General features: G+C 44.7%; 1 protein-coding gene across 3 annotated transcripts in view; it reads right to left on the minus strand.

Moving 5' to 3' along the window:
- Positions 1-12,027, minus strand: part of LOC138637922 (receptor-interacting serine/threonine-protein kinase 4-like) — an 81,080-nt gene extending 69,053 nt beyond the window's left edge. For 2 of the 3 annotated variants that reach the window (XM_069726851.1, XM_069726844.1), the window contains exon 1: positions 11,829-12,014. In XM_069726851.1, the coding sequence (XP_069582952.1) occupies positions 11,829-11,962 (134 nt within the window). In that variant the 5' untranslated portion in view covers positions 11,963-12,014. Of the gene's footprint in view, positions 1-11,828 lie in introns of all 3 variants that reach the window. The other variant, XM_069726857.1, reaches the window with a different exon arrangement.
- Positions 12,028-19,449: the final 7,422 nt, after the last annotated feature.

Raw genomic sequence — 19,449 nt, forward strand, 5'->3', positions numbered from 1 at the left:
AATTGAAAAAATTGGCCTCATAATTTAGGACAAAATTTGCTCGGTCAGTAAGGGTTTAAAGCTGGGGTAGACAAAAAATCAAAAATTGGTCTAAATATTGACCGAAATATACAGTGCCTTGCGAACGGATTCGGCTCCCTGTTATAACTCTGGAACGCTTCAACGGATCCCAGTGATTCTGAGAATGTTTTTTCATGACATATTGTACTTCATTTTAGTGGTAAAATTTCTTTGACATGACTTGCGTTTATTTATGAAAAAAACAGAAATATGGTGAAAATTTAGAAAATTTTGCAATTTTCAAACTTTGAATTTTTATGCCCTTAAATCAGAGATATGTCAAACAAAATAGTTAATAAATAACATGTCCCACATGTCTACTTTACATCAGCACAATTTTGGAAAAAACATTTTTTTGTTAGGACGTTATAAGGGTTAAAAGTTGACCATTGCTTTCTCATTTTTCCAACAAAATCTAACCATTTTTTTAGGGACCACCTCACATTTGAAGTCACTTTGGGGGAGTCAATATAACAGAAAATACCCAAAACTGACACCATTCTAAAAACTGAACCCCTCAAGGTGCGCAAAGCCACATTCAAGAAGTTTATTAACCATTCAGGTGCTTCACGAGAAGTAAAGCAATATGAAGGAAAAAATTAACATTTTACTTTTTTCACAAAAAATTTACTTTGGAACTAATTTTTTTTTATTTTCACAAGGGTATCAGGAGAAAATGGAATACAAAATTTGTTGTGCAATTTCTCCTGAGTATGCCTATACCCCATATGTGGGGGAAAACCACTGTTGGGTGCATGGCAGGCTCAGAAGGGAGGGAGCACCATTTGACTCTTTGAACGCAAAATTGGCTGGAATCAATGGTGGCACCATGTCACATTTGGAGACCGCTTGATGCACCTAAACAGTGGAAACCCCCAATTCTAACTCCAACCCTAACCCCAACACAACCCTAACCCTAATCCCAACACTAACCCCAACACACCCCTAACCATAATCCCAACCCTAACCCCAACACACCCCTGACCCTAATCACAAACCTAACCATAACCTTAACCACAAACCTAACCCCAATACACCCCTAACCCTAATCCCAACCCTAAACATAACCCTAACCACAAACCTAACCATAACACACTCCTTTACCCTAATCCCAATTCTAACTTTAAACTTAGCCCTAGCCCTAACTTTAGCCCAACTTACTTTAGCCTAAAGGTACCGTCACACTGAGCGACGCTGCAGCGATACCGACAACGATCCGGATCGCTGCAGCGTCGCTGTTTGGTCGCTGGAGAGCTGTCACACAAACAGCTCTCCAGCGACCAACGATGCCGGTAACCAGGGTAAACATCGGGTTACTAAGCGCAGGGCTGCACTTAGTAACCAATGTTTACCCTGGTTACCAGCGTAAAAGTAAAAAAAAAAAAAAACACTTCATACTTACCTTCCGCTGTCTGTCCCTCGGCGCTCTGCTTCTCTGCCCTGTGTAAGCCCAGCGGCCGGAAAGCAGAGCGGTGACGTCACCGCTCTGCTTTCTGGCCTCTGGGCTTACACAGGGCAGAGAAGCAGAGCGCCGAGGGACAGACAGCGGAAGGTAAGTATGAAGTGTTTGTTTTTTTTTTTACTTTTACGCTGGTAACCAGGGTAAACATCGGGTTACTAAGCGCGGTCCTGCGCTTAGTAACCCAATGTTTACCCTGGTTACCAGTGAAGACATCGCTGAATCGGTGTCACACACGCCGTTTCAGCGATGTCTGCAGGGAGTCCAGCGACCAAATAAAGTGCTGGACTTTCTGCAGCAACCAACGACATCACAGCAGGATTCTGATCGCTGCTGTGTGTCAAACTGAACGATATCGCTAGCCAGGACGCTGCAACGTCACGGATCGCTAGCGATATCGTTTAGTGTGACGGTACCTTAACTCTAACCCTAAGGCTGTGTGCACATGTTGTGGTTTTTTCGTGTTTTTCCGCTATAAAAATGCATAAAAAACGCATACATTATGCATCCCATCATTTAGAATGCATTCCACAATTTTTGTGCACATGATGCGTTTTTTCCGCAGACAAAAAGCATCGCGGTAAAAAACGCATGATGTTCATTAATTTTCTGGATTTTTTGCGTTTTTCCTGCTATTTAATGCATTGGGAAGCTCCGGGAAAAAACGCAAAAAAACACGCAAAAAGGTGTCAAAAACGCATGCGGATTTCTTGCAGAAAATATCCGGTTTTGCTCAGGAAATTTCTGCAAGAAATCCTGAACGTGTGCACATAGCCAAATGGAAAAATGGATTTTCTTTATTATTATTTAATTATTTTTCCCTTTCTAAGAAGGTTGAAAAAGGGGGTTTTTGTCTACTTTTTTTATTTTGATCACTGTGATAGTGTCTATCACAGTTATCAAAATGAAAAAATAGGAAAATGTTTCTCTTGTTGCCTGGTGCCAGCAGCCGAGACCCCAGAGAAATTCTGACTCTGGGTGGTGCTGTACACATTTTCCACAGCGGAGCTGTGGTTTAAGTACCCTTAATTGCTGCCATGAAAAGGCGTATCAGCGGTCGTTAAGGGGTTAAATCCGATAGTCATACCACACACAATAGTTAATAAATAACATTTCCCACATGTCTACATCTTCATAATATTTGAAACATCATTTTTTATGTTAGGAAGTTATAAGGGTTCAAAGTTGCTCACTTTTCCAACAAAATTTACAAAAAATATTTTTTTAGGGACCACATCACACTTGAAGTGACTTTAGGGGGCCTATATGATAAAAAATACCCAAAAGTGACACCATTCTAAAAACTGTACCCCTCAAAACCACATACAAGAAGTTTATTAACCATTCAGGTGCTTCACATGAATTAATGGAATGTGGAAGGAAAAATGAACATTTTACTTTTCTCAAACATTTTTCTTTCGCCCCAACTTTTTTATTTTCACAAGGGTAACAGGAGAAAATGGACCCCAAAATTGGTTGTGCAATTTCTCTTGAGTATGCTGATGCCTCATATGTGGGGAAAAAACAGCTGTTTGAGCGCATGGCAGGACTCAGAAGGGAAGAAGCGCCATTTGACTTTTTGAATGAAAAATTTGCTGTAATAATTAGTGGACGCCATGTTGCATTTGGAGAGCCCCTGGTGTGCCTAAACAGTGGAAACCCCCCCACAAGTGACCCCATTTTGGAAACTAGAGCCATCAAGATGTGTATCTAGATGTGTGGTGAACACCTTGAAACCCCCAGGTGCTTCATAGAAGTTTAAAACGTAACCCCAAATTTTGCTTTTTCACAATGGCAACAGGAGAAAAAGGAGAATACAATTTGTTGTCCAATTTCTCCTGAGTAGAGATGAGCGAATTTGCTTGGGTTCCCTTTTATCCGGCAAGCTGCAGAGGGAACCTGGCTTCCTGGATCTCGCTGGCTGATCACCTGATTGGCGCCGCAGCTGCATGTGTCGTGGCTTTGTCACAGTCATGACACATGCATGGTCAGTCTGTTTGTTGGGCACTCCATACATGTGTTGTCATCACTGTCACATGCATGATCCAGGAAGCCAGGTTCCCTCTGCAGCTTGCCGAGTAAGAGAGAACCCGAGCAAATTCGTTCATCTCTACTCCTGAGTACACTGATACCCCTTTTGTGGGGGGAAACTACTGTTTGAGTGCACAGCAGGGATCAGAAGGGAAGGAGCGCCATTTGACTTTTTGAATGCAAAATGTGCTGGAATTAAGTGATCCCATTTTGGAAACTAGACCTGTCAAGGAATGTATCTAGATTTGTGGAGAGCACCTTGAACCCACAGGTCCTTCACAGAAGTGTATATCACTGAACTGTGAAAATGAAAAAATGAATTTTTTCCTAAAAAATTTAGGTTTTGGTTGTCTTATACATAAATGTGACTTGCAACTATTTAGCATATGATTAGTTATGCAGATTCTTGTCATGTTACTGCATTTTTACTGTTTTTCTCCTGGTGGTGGAAACATCTTTTTCTCCCTGAATGCTACAAGTTACAGCATCCTTTATGCTGTAAAGATAATGATAAGCCTCCGGTCCAACCTGAAAGAGAAGAAAAACAAGTTATATTTTACTCACCCGGGGGCGGTCCGGTCCGATGGGTGTCACAGGTCCAGGTCAGGCACCTCCCATCTTCATGTGATGTCGTCATCCTGCTTGCTTCGTGCCGCGCTCCTGTGCAGGCGTACTGATTTGTCCTGTTGAGGGCAGAGCAAAGTACTGCAGTGCACAGGTGCTGGGAAAGGTCAGAGAGGCCCAGCACCTGCGCACTGCAGTCCTTTGCTCTGCCCTCAACAGGACAGATCAGTACGCCTGCACAAGAGCGCGGCACGAAGCAAGCAGGATGACATCGCATCAAGATGGGAGGCGCCTGACCCGGACCTGAAACACCCATCAGACCAGACCGCACTGTCCCATCCCCCGGGGTGAGTATAATAAAACTTGTTTTTCTTCTCTTTCAGGTCAGACAAGGGGCTTATCTACAGCATTACAGAATGCTGTAGATAAGCCTTGAAAGGCAGTGGCCGCATCTTATAGTGGCAAAACGAGGTAACAGGTTCCCTTTAATGAACTGTCTGTTGAGGACAAGCCATGGCCATGTGCCCAAATGAGACATAAGAGTGTAATACAAGGAGATCCCACACTCGGCCCTTCCGTGACCCAGAAAAAGCTGTAAGACCACTGGTCCATGGTAACTTTTACATATCACGAAGCCTCAATATTTCACAATTTCCCGTGAGTTACTTCACGAAAGACTTGACCATCGTGTAACCAAAACACCATTGGAAACCTAGACTCATGAAAAGGGCTTGTCTTGATTGAACAATACCTTAACCCCTTTCTGCCATTGGACGTAATATTCCGTCCATGTGGGGTGGGCCTTAATTCCCAAGGACGAATATTACGTCCAGCGCGATCGGCCGCGCTCATGGGGGGAGCGCGGCCGATCGCGGCCGGGTGTCAGCTGCCTATCGCAGCTGACATCCGGCACTATGTGCCAGGAGTGGTCACGGACCGCCCACGGCACATTAACCCCCGGCACACCGTGATCAAAGATGATCGCGATGTGCCGGCGGTGCAGGGAAGCATCGCGCAGGGAGGGGGCTCCCTGCGGGCTTCCCTGAGACCCCGCAGCAACGCGATGTGATCGCGTTGCTCCGGGGGTCTCTTACCTCCTCCTTGCAGCAAGTCCCGGATCCAAGATGGCCGCGGATCCGGGTCCTGCAGGGAGGGAGGTGGCTTACCAAGTGCCTGCTCAGAGAGTGCTGTGCAAACTGGCAGATCACCGATCTGTATTGTACCCCCCTGGGACAAAGTAAAAAAGTTAAAAAAAAAATTTCCAAGTGTGTAAAAAAAAAAAAAAAAAATCCTAATTAATGAAAAAAAAAAAATTATTATTCCCATAAATACATTTCTTTATCTAAATAAAAAAACAAAAGTACACATATTTAGTATCGTCGCGTCCGTAACAACCCGACCTATAAAGCTGTCCCACTAGTTAACCCCTTCAGTAAACACCGTAAGAAAAAAAAAAAAACGAGCAAAAAACAACGCTTTATTATCGTACCGCTGAACAAAAAGTGGAATAACACGCGATCAAAAAGATGGATATAAATAACCATGGGACCCCTGAAAGCGTCATCTTGTCCCGCAAAAAACGAGCCGCAATACAGCAACATCAGCAAAAAAATAAAAAAGTTATAGTCCTCAGAATAAAGCGATGCAAAAATAATTATTTTTTCTAAAAAATAGTTTTTATCGTATAAAAGCGCCAAAACATAAAAAAATGATATAAATGAGGTGTCGCTGTAATCGTACTGACCCGAAGAATAAAACTGCTTTATCAATTTTACCAAACGCGGAACGGTATAAACGCCTCCCCCAAAAGAAATTCATGAATAGCTGGTTTTTGGTCATTCTGCCTCACAAAAATCGGAATAAAAAGCAATCAAAAAATGTCACGTGCCGCAAAAAACAAGACCTCACATGACTCTGTGGACTCAAATATGGAAAAATTATAGCTCTCAAAATGTGGTAACGCAAAAAATATTTTTTGCAATAAAAAGCGTCTTTCAGTATGTGACGGCTGCCAATCATAAAAATCCGCTAAAAAACCCGCTATAAAAGTAAATGAAACCCCCCTTCATCATCCCCTTAGTTAGGAAAAAATTAAAAAATTAAAAAAATGTATTTATTTCCATTTTCCCATTAGGGTTAGGGCTAGGGTTAGGGTTAGGGCTAGGGTTAGGGCTAGGGTTAGGACTAGGGTTAGGGCTAAGGTTAGGGTTAGGGTTAGGGTTGGGGCTAGAGTTATGGCTAGGGTTAGGGTTAAGGCTACAGTTAGGGTTGGGGCTAAAGTTAGGGTTAGGGTTTGGATTACATTTGCGGTTGGGATTAGGATTAGGGGTGTGTCTGGGTTAGAGGTGTGGTTAGGGTTACCGCTGGGATTAGGGTTAGGGGTGTGTCAGGGTTAGAGGTGTGGTTAGGGTTACCATTGGGATTAGGGTTAGGGGTGTGTTTGGATTAGGGTTTCAGTTATAATTGGGGGGTTTCCACTGTTTAGACACATCAGGGGCTCTCCAAACGCGACATGGCGACCGATCTCAATTCCATCCAATTCTACATTGAAAAAGTAAAACAGTACTCCTTCCCTTCCGAGCTCTCCCGTGTGCCCAAACAGGAGTTTACCCCAACATATGGGGTATCAGCGTACTCAGGACAAATTGGACAACAACTTTTGGGGTCCAATTTCTCTTGTTACCCTTGGGAAAATACAAAACTGGGGGCTAAAAAATAATTTTTGTGGGAAAAAAAGAGATTTTTTATTTTCACGGCTCTGCGTTATAAACTGTAGTGAAAAACTTGGGGGATCAAAGTTCTCACAACACATCTAGATAAGTTTGTGGGGGGTCTAGTTTCCAATATGGGGTCACTTGTGGGGGGTTTCTACTGTTTAGGTATATTAGGGGCTCTGCGAACGCAATGTGACGCCTGCAGACCATTCCATCTAAGTCTGCATTCCAAATGGCGCTACTTCCCTTCCGAGCTCTCCCATGCGCACAAACGCAGGTTCTCCCCCACATATAGGATATCAGCGCACTCAGGACAAATTGGACAACAACTTTTGGGGTCTAATTTCTCCTTTTACCCTCGAGAAAATACAAAACTGGGGGCTAAAAAATAATTTTGAGGGGAATTTTTTTTTTTTATTTTCACGGCTCTGTGTTATAAACTGTAGTGAAATACTTGGGGGCTCAAAGTTCTCACAACACATCTAGATAAGTTCCTTGGGGGGTCTAGTTTCCAATATGGGGTCACTTGTGGGGGGTTTCTACTGTTTAGGTACATTAGGGGCTCTGCAAACACAATGTGACGCCTGCAGACCATTCCATCTAAGTCTGTATTCCAAATGGCGCTCCTTCCCTTCCGAGCCCTCCCATGCGCCCAAACGCTGGTTCTCCCCCACATATAGGGTATCAGCGCACTCAGGACAAATTGCACAACAACTTTTGGGGTCCAATTTCTCCTGTTACCCTCGGGAAAATACAAAACTGGGGGCTAAAAACTTATTTTTGTGGGAAAAAAATTTTGTTTTATTTTTACGGCTCTGTATTATAAACTTCTGTGAAGCTCTTATTGGGTCAAAGTGCTCACCACACATCTAGATAAGTTCCTTAGGGGGTCTACTTTTCAAAAATGGTGTCACTTGTGGGGGGTTTCAATGTTTAGGCACATCAGTGGCTCTCCAAACGCAACATGGCGTCCCATCTCAATTCCTGTCAATTTTGCATTGAAAGGTCAAACGGCGCTCCTTCCCTTCCGAGCTCTCCCATGCGCCCAAACAATGGTTTACCCCCACATATGGGGTATCAGAGTACTCAGGACAAATTGTGCCACAACTTTTGTGGTCCAATTTCTTCTCTTACCATTGGGAAAATAAAAAATTGGGGGCGAAAAGATAATTTTTGTGAAAAAAAATGATTTTTTATTTTTACGGTTCTGCATTATAAACTTCTGTGAAGCACTTGGTGGGTCAAAGTGCTCACCACACCTCTAGATAAGTTTCTTAGGGGAAAACACAAAAGAGAATAGTAAAACCAAAAACACTCAGTTTGAAAAAATGTTGCAGTAATCCGCAAGTGCTAGTAAAAAACAGGGTATTTGGTTGATACGTTTTTTGCAAAAAATGTATACTAAGCTGCTCTACCAATCTTCACGGTATACCCTTATCAGAGCAGTCCTAACTAATGTATGCAATCCCTATCTGATGTATTTAAAAACCTGATCATCTGTATATAACCTGTGTGAACAGGGTTCAGAGAGGAAAAATCCATGTGTGCATACAGGGTAGAACAGCTTTTGTGCAGATAGCCCAAGAGGAGTGGTGGAACTCCCCAGTCTTGTAGACACAAGAGAACAATTATGGAAACAGGAACACATGGGCTACTTGCACAGTGAACAAGTCTGTATGATCATGTTCACACACCACCAAGAAACCTGAAGACACAAAAGAGAATAGTGAAACCAAAAACACTCAGTTTGAAAAAATGTTGCAGTAATCCGCAAGTGCTAGTAAAAGATGTAAAAAACAGGGTATTTGGTTGATACGTTTTTTGCAAAAAATTTATACTAAGCTGCTCTACCAATCTTCACGGTATACCCTTATCAGAGCAGTCCTAACTAATGTATGCAATCCCTATCTGATGTATTTAAAAACCTGATCATCTGTATATAACCTGTGTGAACAGGGTTCAGAGAGGAAAAATCCATGTGTGCATACAGGGTAGAACAGCTTTTGTGCAGATAGCCCAAGAGGAGGTTTTTAAATACATCAGATAGGGATTGCATACATTAGTTAGGACTGCTCTGATAAGGGTATACCGTGAAGATTGGTAGAGCAGCTTAGTATACATTTTTTGCAAAAAACGTATCAACCAAATACCCTGTTTTCTACATCTTTTACTAGCACTTGCGGATTACTGCAACATTTTTTCAAACTGAGTGTTTTTGGTTTTACTATTCTCTTTTGTGTCTTCAGGTTTCTTGGTGGTGTGTGAACATGATCATACAGACTTGTTCACTGTGCAAGTAGCCCATGTGTTCCTGTTTCCATAATTGTTCTCTTGTGTCTACAAGACTGGGGAGTTCCACCACTCCTCTTGGGCTATCTGCACAAAAGCTGTTCTACCCTGTATGCACACATGGATTTTTCCTCTCTGAACCCTGTTCACACAGGTTATATACAGATGATCAGGTTTTTAAATACATCAGATAGGGATTGCATACATTAGTTAGGACTGCTCTGATAAGGGTATACCGTGAAGATTGGTAGAGCAGCTTAGTATACATTTTTTGCAAAAAACGTATCAACCAAATACCCTGTTTTTTACATCTTTTACTAGCACTTGCGGATTACTGCAACATTTTTTCAAACTGAGTGTTTTTGGTTTTACTATTCTCTTTTGTGTCTTCAGGTTTCTTGGTGGTGTGTGAACATGATCATACAGACTTGTTCACTGTGCAAGTAGCCCATGTGTTCCTGTTTCCAAGTTTCTTAGGGGGTCTACTTTCCAAAATGGTGTCACTTGTGGGGGGTTTCAATGTTTAGGCACATCAGTGGCTCTCCAAACGCAACATGGCGTCCCATCTCAATTCCTGTCAATTTTGCATTGAAAGGTCAAACGACGCTCCTTCCCTTCCGAGCTCTCCCATGCGCCCAAACAGTGGTTTACCCCCACATATGGGGTATCAGAGTACTCAGGACAAATTGTGCAACAACTTTTGTGGTCCAATTTCTTCTCTTACCATTGGGAAAATAAAAAATTGGGGGCAAAAAATAATTTTTGTGAAAAAAAAAGATTTATTTTTACGGTTCTGCATTATAAACTTCTGTGAAGCACTTGGTGGGTCAAAGTGCTCACCACACCTCTAGATAAGTTCCTTAGGGGGTCTACTTTCCAAAATGGTGTCACTTGTGGGGGGTTTCAATGTTTAGGCACATCAGTGGCTCTCCAAACGCAACATGGCGTCCCATCTCAATTCCAGTCAATTTTGCATTGAAAAGTCAAATGGCGCTCCTTCCCTTCCGAGCTCTGCCATGCGCCCAAACTGTGGTTAACCCCCACATATGGGGTATCAGCGTACTAAGGACAAATTGTACAACAACGTTTGGGGTCCATTTTCTCCTGTAACCCTTGGTAAAATAAAACAAATTGGAGCTGAAGTAAATTTTTTGTGAAAAAAAGTTAAATGTTAATTTTTATTTAAACATTCCAAAAATTCCTGTGAAACACCTGAAGGGTTAATAAACTTCTTGAATGTGGTTTTGAGAACCATGAGGGGTGCAGTTTTTAGAATGGTGTCACACTTGGGTATTTTCTATCATATAGACCCCTCAAAATGACTTCAAATGAGATGTGGTCCCTAAAATAAAATGGTGTTGTAAAAATGAGAAATTGCTGGTCAACTTTTAACCCTTATAACTACCTAACAAAAAATTTTGGTTCCAAAATTGTGCTGATGTAAAGTAGACATGTGGGAAATGTTACTTATTAAGTATTTTGTGTGACATATCTCTGTGATTTAATTGCATAAAAATTCAAAGTTGGAAAATTGCGAAATTTTCAAAATTTTCGCCAAATTTACGTTTTTTTTACAAATAATCGCAGGTAATATCAAATAAATTTTACCACTATCATGAAGTACAATATGTCACGAGAAAACAATGTCAGAATCACTGGGATCCGTTGAAGCGTTCCAGAGTTATAACCTCATAACGGGACAGTGGTCAGAATTGTAAAAATTGGCCCGGTCCATAACGTGCAAACCACCCTTGGGGGTAAAGGGGTTAAAGGGTTATTACTTCTTGGATTGGGATAGCTCATTGATAGTTTGGCGTCTGACTCCTGGGAACCCCAGTGAATATGGCACTATTGGCTCCTTTCGCTGAGCATTGGGAGCCAGCATCGAAGTGAGCACTCTAGTGTTTCTGAATGACCAGTATGACTTGGCAGTGGACGCACCAACCTAACCTAAACCAAGATCTGCCATTGGCTAGCTACAGGTGGGCAGTTTCTACTGCATCGGGATCCAAAAAAGCGGAGAAAGATGATCCAGGTCACCAAAACAGCCGGACTGGCCATCACTACCAGGAAACAGATGCTGCAGGCTGGTCCTGAGCACGTAACCTCCATGAGCCGGTCAGACAAAGCCGCGACCAGCGCTCCTCCACTCGGAGCAGTCTCGTAGCCCCTCTGAAGATGGGGCAGAGCCCCCGTTCACCGCATGGCAGGGGGTCCTGTGGAAAGACGATACCTGACATCGCACTGCACGCACTGGCCTGGCACAAGAGAGCCGACAGCTAGTACGAGGTTTACGATGAGATTCTCACACGAGAAATACAGCAATCTGTCTCTGCCCTTATACTGATGGATTGAGGGGATCCAGAGACCACCAAAGCAGGAGACACCAGTGCGCACCTTGGTCTGACAGGTGTAAAAATGGAACAGAGGAGACAAAGATAAAGGATTCGTGGCTATGGGGAGAAAAATCATACTTGTACCAAAGCCCAGAAAAAAAAACATTTATAAAAATTAAAATTAAAAAAAAAAAGTTGTCTTGTGTCCAATCATAAAGAGCAGTGTCAGGTAACCTGGTGGAGACTATGGCTAGTCCTGGGGGAGGGGCTAATAAAGCGCCGGCCCCTGTCACTGAGCCGAGAGGGTGACTACTGCAGGAGATGCGGACACGTGACCCCAGGCTCCGCCCTCCCGCCGCCGCCTGGCTGACTCACGCGTCATCTCTCAGGGTGTTCTTCAGGGCGATGTCCATCCCCAGCTTCGCGCTGCGCCCCCTGTAGACCACCCCAAAGCCGCCGTAGCCGACCAGCTCCAGCTGGGACAGGTCCCCGGGCGGCAGCGGCTGCATTGTCCTGCGCTGGCTGGCAGGGACAGGCGGGGAAACCCCGTGCACGGGCGGGCGCCCAGCCCTGCAGGGGGGAAGGCGCAGACTGACGTGTCACAATCACCCTGACTGAACCGCCATGTGTTCTGGTGATGGGCAGGCCGGCTCTTCTTGCACCTAGTGCTACTTTGCCCACTTTTCTTACTCCGGGCAGGTGTCTAGTGAAGGTTTTTAGCATTGCCATGTTCTCAGATTGTAAGCTCCTGGGAACTGGCCCTCCCTCCTAGTCTGTAGTGTGACTTGTGTTATTTTCTAAAATCCATGTACTCACCTGTTAGGCTGGGCACACATTGCGTTATGTGACCCCGTTTAACGGACTACGTTACACCGTGGCATAACGCGGTGTTACGTAGTCCGCTAACGCCGCCATTGCTAGTAATGGCGAACGCATCGCTAGCGTGCGCCAGCGATGTGCTGTCATTTGAGTGACAGACCGCGAACGCTGCTTGCACGTTGCGTTAGCGCAGTCCGTAGCGCTATGCGCTAAACGGACTGCCCTAACGCAATGTGACCCTAGCCTTATACTCATCCCCCGTAATGCGGCGGAGTCGGGGAGAATGACGCCTGCGGACAGCGGCCCTGAACCTCTGCTGTGCTTAGCGAGTGGCGTCCTGTCACTGAGGTCCGGGGCCTGCTCTCTGCAGGCGACATTCTCCGCGGCATGAGCATTGCAGGGGGACAATTAGGACGGGTGAGTATAAGGATTTTTTTTTAATTTTATCCTTATTTTTACAGGTGGAGCAGACTACTACTCTAACCATTATCCCCTGCTGGTGCTGGGAACTATGATGAGGGCGGCGTTCGGCACTTGGAAACAGAGCAAACTGTACACTGATTCCCAGGCTCCGATACTTGTTGCACGGATAGCATCCGTGTGCGGTACGTGTCATTGACTTGAATGGGTCTGTGTGATCCATGCTGTCGTCCACAACACACAGTCTGTGGAAACACACTTGACATGTGCGCAGAGTCATTTCAATGGCTCAGTGTCACTGGTACGTGTGGAATCTGTCACCAGGCGATACAGGAAGTAATGACGCGTGAAAGAGCCCCAATAAAGATGTGCGATTTTTTTTTCTTTTTTTTTAAATATAAGCGTGTCCACAAAAGTACAATCTATTTAAATCTAAAATTAGCATGATCTGTAAAAACTCTAAAAGCAAAAAAAACTGCCAGAATTATGGGGTTGTGGTCACAATGCCACAAAAAATGCATTAAGAAGCAATCACAGCATCATATGTACCCCAACACTTGATACACACTGCTCAAAAAAATAAAGGGAACACTAAAATCCCACATCCTAGATGTCACTGAATGAACTATTCTAATTGCAATTCTTTACTCATTACATAGTGTAATGAGTTGAGAATAATAAAACATAAATAGGATCAATGTAAATCAAAATGAAATCCCATGGAGGTCTGGATTTGGAATGATACTCAAAATCAAAGTAGAAAATCAAATTACATTTTCTTCTTTTGGAAAATCAAATTACAGGCTGACCCAACTTCAGTGGAAATGCCTCAAGACAAGGAAATGATGCTCAGTAGTGTGTGTGTGGTCTCCACGTGCCTGTATGATCTCCCTACAATGCCTAGGCATTCTCCTGATGAGGCCGCGGATGGTCTCCTGAGGGATCACCTCCCAGGCCTGGTTTAAAACATCAGTGAACTCTTGGCCAGTCTGTTGTGCAACGTGGCATTGGTGGATGGAATGAGGTATTGTCTCCCAGATGTGCTCGATTGGATTCAAGTCCATACCATCAATGCCTTCATCATATAGGAACTGCTGACACACTCCAGCCACATGAGGTCTAGCATTGTCATGCATCAGAAGGAACACAGGCCCACTGCACCTGCATATGGTCTCACAATGGGTCTGAGGATCTCATCCCGGTACCTAATTGCAGTCAGGATACCTCTGGTTAGCACACGGATGGCTGTGCGGCCCTCCAAAGAAATGCAACCTCACACCATTACTGACCCACTGCCAAACTGGTCATGCTGAAGGATGTTGCAGGCAGCAGATCGCTCTCCACGGCATCTCCAGACTCCTGTCACATTTGTCACATGTGCTCAGTGTGAACCTGCTTTCATCTGTGAAGAGCACAGGGCGCCAGTGGCGAATTTGCCCATCCTGGTGTTTTGTGGCAAATGCCAAGCATCCTGCACGGTGTTGCGCTTTGACCACAACCCCCATCTGAGGACGTCGGGCACTCAGATCATCCTCATGGAGTCTGTTTATAACCATTTGTGCAGACACATACACATTTGTGGCCTGCTGGAGGTCATTTTGCAGGACTTTGGCAGTGCTCCTGTTCCTCCTTGTACAAAGGCTGAGATAGCGGTCCTGCTGCTGGGTTGTTGCCCTCCTATGACCCCCTCCATGTCTCCTCATGTACTGACCTGTCTCCTGGTAGCGCTTCCAGCCTCTGGACAATACGCTGACAGACACAGCAAACCTTGCCACAGCCCGCATTGATGTGCCATCCTGGATGAGCTGCACTACCTGAGCCACTTGTGTGGGTTGTAGAGTCCATCTCATGCTACCACAAGTGTGAAAGCACAACCAACATTCAAAAGTGACCAAAACATCAGCCATAAAGCATTGGTACTGAGATGTGGTCTGTGGTCCCCACCTGCAGAACCCCTTCTTTATTGAGTGTGTCTTGATAATTGCCAATAATTTCCATCTGTTGTCTATTCCGTTTGCACAACAGCATGTGAAATTGATTGTCAAACAGTGTTGCTTCCTAAGTGGACCGTTTTATTTCACAGAAGTTTGATTCACCTGGAGCTATATTCTGTTGTTTAACTTCTCTCTTTATTTTTTTGAGCAGTGTATATATATATATATATATATATATAATATATAATTGCCTAGAATACTACTTCCTGCAATTTGTGCCAACTTCCTGTCCGGAGCTAATGTCCGGAGATAAGTGACGTCAACAGTGTCCAGTGTCTGATTGGTTGCCGCCTGCTGCGAGCGACCAATCAGAAACGTGCCGTACTGTGACACACTCCGCCCGCCATTTTGGTGTGATTTTTGAATTTTTACCTCACAGCAAGTTTCTACTGCGTGGAGGCGGGCCCAGTGACGTTGCTCTTCAAGCTCCTGCCGAATTTCGTCAAAAAAATGATAATACCATTTACCAAAACTATATATATTTAGTTGTGAAGTGGTTCAGTGACATTTTCACACCAATTTTGAACTTTTGTTTGGTGTTTTCTCCATATACTGCCTATTATTTTTGTTCTTTCTTACTATTATTTATTAATTGTATTATTCTTACATTTGAATAAATAAAGTATATATGGATTCTAGACTCCCGATTCTTTAGAATCGGGCTGCCATCTAGTATATATATATATATATATATATATATAGTGTACTGTGTGTAAGGTTAGTGGAACTCCTAAAGTAAACCCGCAGGACCGCGACAACGAACCTTCCAAGGGTGAGCTGGCCTAGTGGACCACCCCTTATACAGGGAGCGCCAGTGGCAGGCCCAGGGGAGACTATTTCCTCGGAAACTGATACCCGGGGACAGGAGGTAGGAGACACACGAAAAGGCAGACAAGGGAACAGGTAGCAGAGACTGGAAACTACAGGAAGGACTGCTAAGGATCCGACAGGGAACGACGGAGGAGGAACACTCAGGAGGAGCTGGAGACACGAGACAGGCTAGGAGCAGAGAAGGATGGATGGATGGCACTAGGAGAGAGAAACAGGTAGACAGAAAAGCGCAGGGAAGCGAGGGACCTGGATCAAGCACGAAACACAAATGACAGGCACAGAACAAGGGGAGAGGCTACCTGATATAGGAAGAGTACCGAAGGACTTCCGGGTCAGGAACCTCCAGGATCATAGAAAGGAGGAATGGAGCGACCGAATCCCAGCCCGAGGAGGTGCACATGCGTTGCTGAAGTTGGTAAGCGAAGTGCGAATGCGCAGCCGACGAGAATCAGGAGCCGGCGACGAGACAGGAAGTGAAGAGGTTGGATGATGCACACACACATCGGGACGGGTAAGTACAGTGGGGCAAAAAAGTATTTAGTCTCAATAGTGCAAGTTCCACCACTTAAAAAGATGAGAGGCGTCTGTAATTTACATCATAGGTAGACCTCAACTATGGGAGACAAACTGAGAAAAAAAATCCGGAAAATCACATTGTCTGTTTTTTTAACAATTTATTTGCATATTATGGTGGAAAATAAGTATTTGGTCAGAAACAAACAATCAAGATTTCTGGCTCTCACAGACCTGTAACTTCTTCTTTAAGAGTCTCCTCTTTCCTCCACTCATTACCTGTAGTAATGGCACCTGTTTAAACTTGTTATCAGTATAAAAAGACACCTGTGCACACCCTCAAACAGTCTGACTCCAAACTCCACTATGGTGAAGACCAAAGAGCTGTCAAAGGACACCAGAAACAAAATTGTAGCCCTGCACCAGGCTGGAAAGACTGAATCTGCAATAGCCAACCAGCTTGGAGTGAAGAAATCAACAGTGGGAGCAATAATTAGAAAATGGAAGACATACAAGACCACTGATAATCTCCCTCGATCTGGGGCTCCACGCAAAATCCCACCCCGTGGGGTCAGAATGATCACAAGAACGGTGAGCAAAAATCCCAGAACCACGTGGGGGGACCTAGTGAATGAACTGCAGAGAGCTGGGACCAATGTAACAAGGCCTACCATAAGTAACACACTACGCCACCATGACTCAGATCCTGCAGTGCCAGACGTGTCCCACTGCTTAAGCCAGTGCATGTCCGGGCCCATCTGAAGTTTGCTAGAGAGCATTTGGATGATCCAGAGGAGTTTTGGGAGAATGTCCTATGGTCTGATGAAACCAAACTGGAACTGTTTGGTAGAAACACAACTTGTCGTATTTGGAGGAAAAAGAATACTGAGTTGCATCCATCAAACACCATACCTACTGTAAAGCATGGTGGTGGAAACATCATGCTTTGGGGCTGTTTCTCTGCAAAGGGGTCAGGACGACTGATCCGGGTACATGAAAGAATGAATGGGGCCATGTATCGTGAGATTTTGAGTGCAAACCTCCTTCCATCAGCAAGGGCATTGAAGATGAAACGTGGCTGGGTCTTTCAACATGACAATGATCCAAAGCACACCGCCAGGGCAACGAAGGAGTGGCTTTGTAAGAAGCATTTCAAGGTCCTGGAGTGGCCTAGCCAGTCTCCAGATCTCAACCCTATAGAAAACCTTTGGAGGGAGTTGAAAGTCCGTGCTGCCAAGCGAAAAGCCAAAAACATCACTGCTCTAGAGGAGATCTGCATGGAGGAATGGGCCAACATACCAACAACAGTGTGTGGCAACCTTGTGAAGACTTACAGAAAACGTTTGACCTCTGTCATTGCCAACAAAGGATATATTACAAAGTATTGAGATGAAATTTTGTTTCTGACCAAATACTTATTTTCCACCATAATATGCAAATAAATTGTTAAAAAAACAGACAATGTGATTTTCTGGATTTTTTTTTCTCAGTTTGTCTCCCATAGTTGAGGTCTACCTATGATGTAAATTACAGACGCCTCTCATCTTTTTAAGTGGTGGAACTTGCACTATTGCTGACTGACTAAATACTTTTTTGCCCCACTATATGTCGGGAGCTTGAGGAAGATGCAATAGACCTGAGGGTAGATGCCTAGGAACTTTGTTTTTGGCACAGGACAGACAGGAACGACAAAACTTTGGACATCTTGAGGAAGGGATGGCCACCAGTATTATCGTGACACCAGAGTAAGGGTCTTCTTGAAACCGACATGACCTGCCAGCTTGGATGCATGACCCCAATGTAAAATTTGCTTCCTGTTGCTCTCTTGAACAAAAGTCTTACCAGGAGGCAACGAAGTCAAAGTAACGGGAGCAACCAAGATGACCTTGCTTGGATCCACAATATGTGAAGGTTTCTCCTCGATATCGGCTGTCAGAAAGGACCTGGATAAAGCGTCTGTTTTGAAGTTCTTATCGACAGGGCGAAAATGTAGCTCAAAATCAAATTGGGCAAAGAACAGCGACCACCTAGCTAGCCGAGGATTAAGTCTTTGTGCAGAACGGATGTATGCCAGATTCTTGTGGTCAGTGTAGATCTTGCAAGGATGTACTGCTCCCTCTAACAAATACCGCCATTCCTCCTGCGCCAATTTGATAGCCAGCAACTCCCTGTCACCAATAATATAGTTAATCTTAGATGCGGAGAAGGTCTTAGAAAAGAAGCTGCAGGTGACCAGCCGTCTGGAGGAAGACCTCTGAGAAAGAACCGCACCGGCTCCGATGACAGAAGCATCTACCTCCAGAATGAAGGGCTTGTTAATCTCAGGACGATGGATAATGGAAGCTGTAGCAAAGGTTTGTTTCAAGGACTGAAAAGCGTTCTCAGCCTGCTGGTGACCAGGAGTGAGGGTTGGCTCCCTTGCATATTAGAGAGGAAATAGAGCCGGACAGTGTGGAAAAGTGTGGGATGAACTGGCGGTAGTAATTGGCGAAACCAAGGAACCGTTGGATCGTCTTAACCCCCTGAGGACGCGGCCAGTTCAGCACGGCGGACACTTTTCCCGGATCCATATGTAGACCAGAGTCTGATATGATATTCCCTAAGTACGGTAGGGAAGACTGTTCGAAGGCGCACTTTTCAAGCTTGGCATAAAGACGATTCGCTCTAAAGGTACCGTCACACTTAGCGACGCTGCAGCGATACCGACAACGATCCGGATCGCTGCAGCGTCGCTGTTTGGTCGCTGGAGAGCTGTCACACAGACCGCTCTCCAGCGACCAACGATGCCGGTAACCAGGGTAAACATCGGGTAACTAAGCGCAGGGCCGCGCTTAGTAACCCGATGTTTACCCTGGTTACCATCCTAAAAGTAAAAAAAAACAAACACTACATACTTACCTACAGCCGTCTGTCCTCCAGCGCTGTGCTCTGCACTCCTCCTGTACTGTCTGTGAGCACAGCGGCCAGAAAGCAGAGCAGTGACGTCACCGCTCTGCTTTCCGGCTGACCGACGCTCACAGCCAGAGCAGAAGGAGTGCAGAGCACAGCGCTGGAGGACAGACGGCTGTAGGTAAGTATGTAGTGTTTTTTTTTTTTTACTTTTAGGATGGTAACCAGGGTAAACATCGGATTACTAAGCGCGGCCCTGCGCTTAGTTACCCGATGTTTACCCTGGTTACCAGTGAAGACATCGCTGAATCGGTGTCACACACGCCGATTCAGCGATGTCTACGGGGAGTCCAGCGACAAAATAAAGTTCTGGACTTTCTTCCCCGACCAGCGACAGCACAGCAGGGGCCTGATCGCTGCTGCCTGTCACACTGGACGATATCGCTAGCGAGGACGCTGCAACGTCACGGATCGCTAGCGATATCGTCTAGTGTGACGGTACCTTAAGAGGTAAGAGGACTTGGCGGACA

This window comes from Ranitomeya imitator, chromosome 1 (assembly GCF_032444005.1).
Source record: "Ranitomeya imitator isolate aRanImi1 chromosome 1, aRanImi1.pri, whole genome shotgun sequence".
Lineage (NCBI taxonomy): Eukaryota > Metazoa > Chordata > Amphibia > Anura > Dendrobatidae > Ranitomeya > Ranitomeya imitator.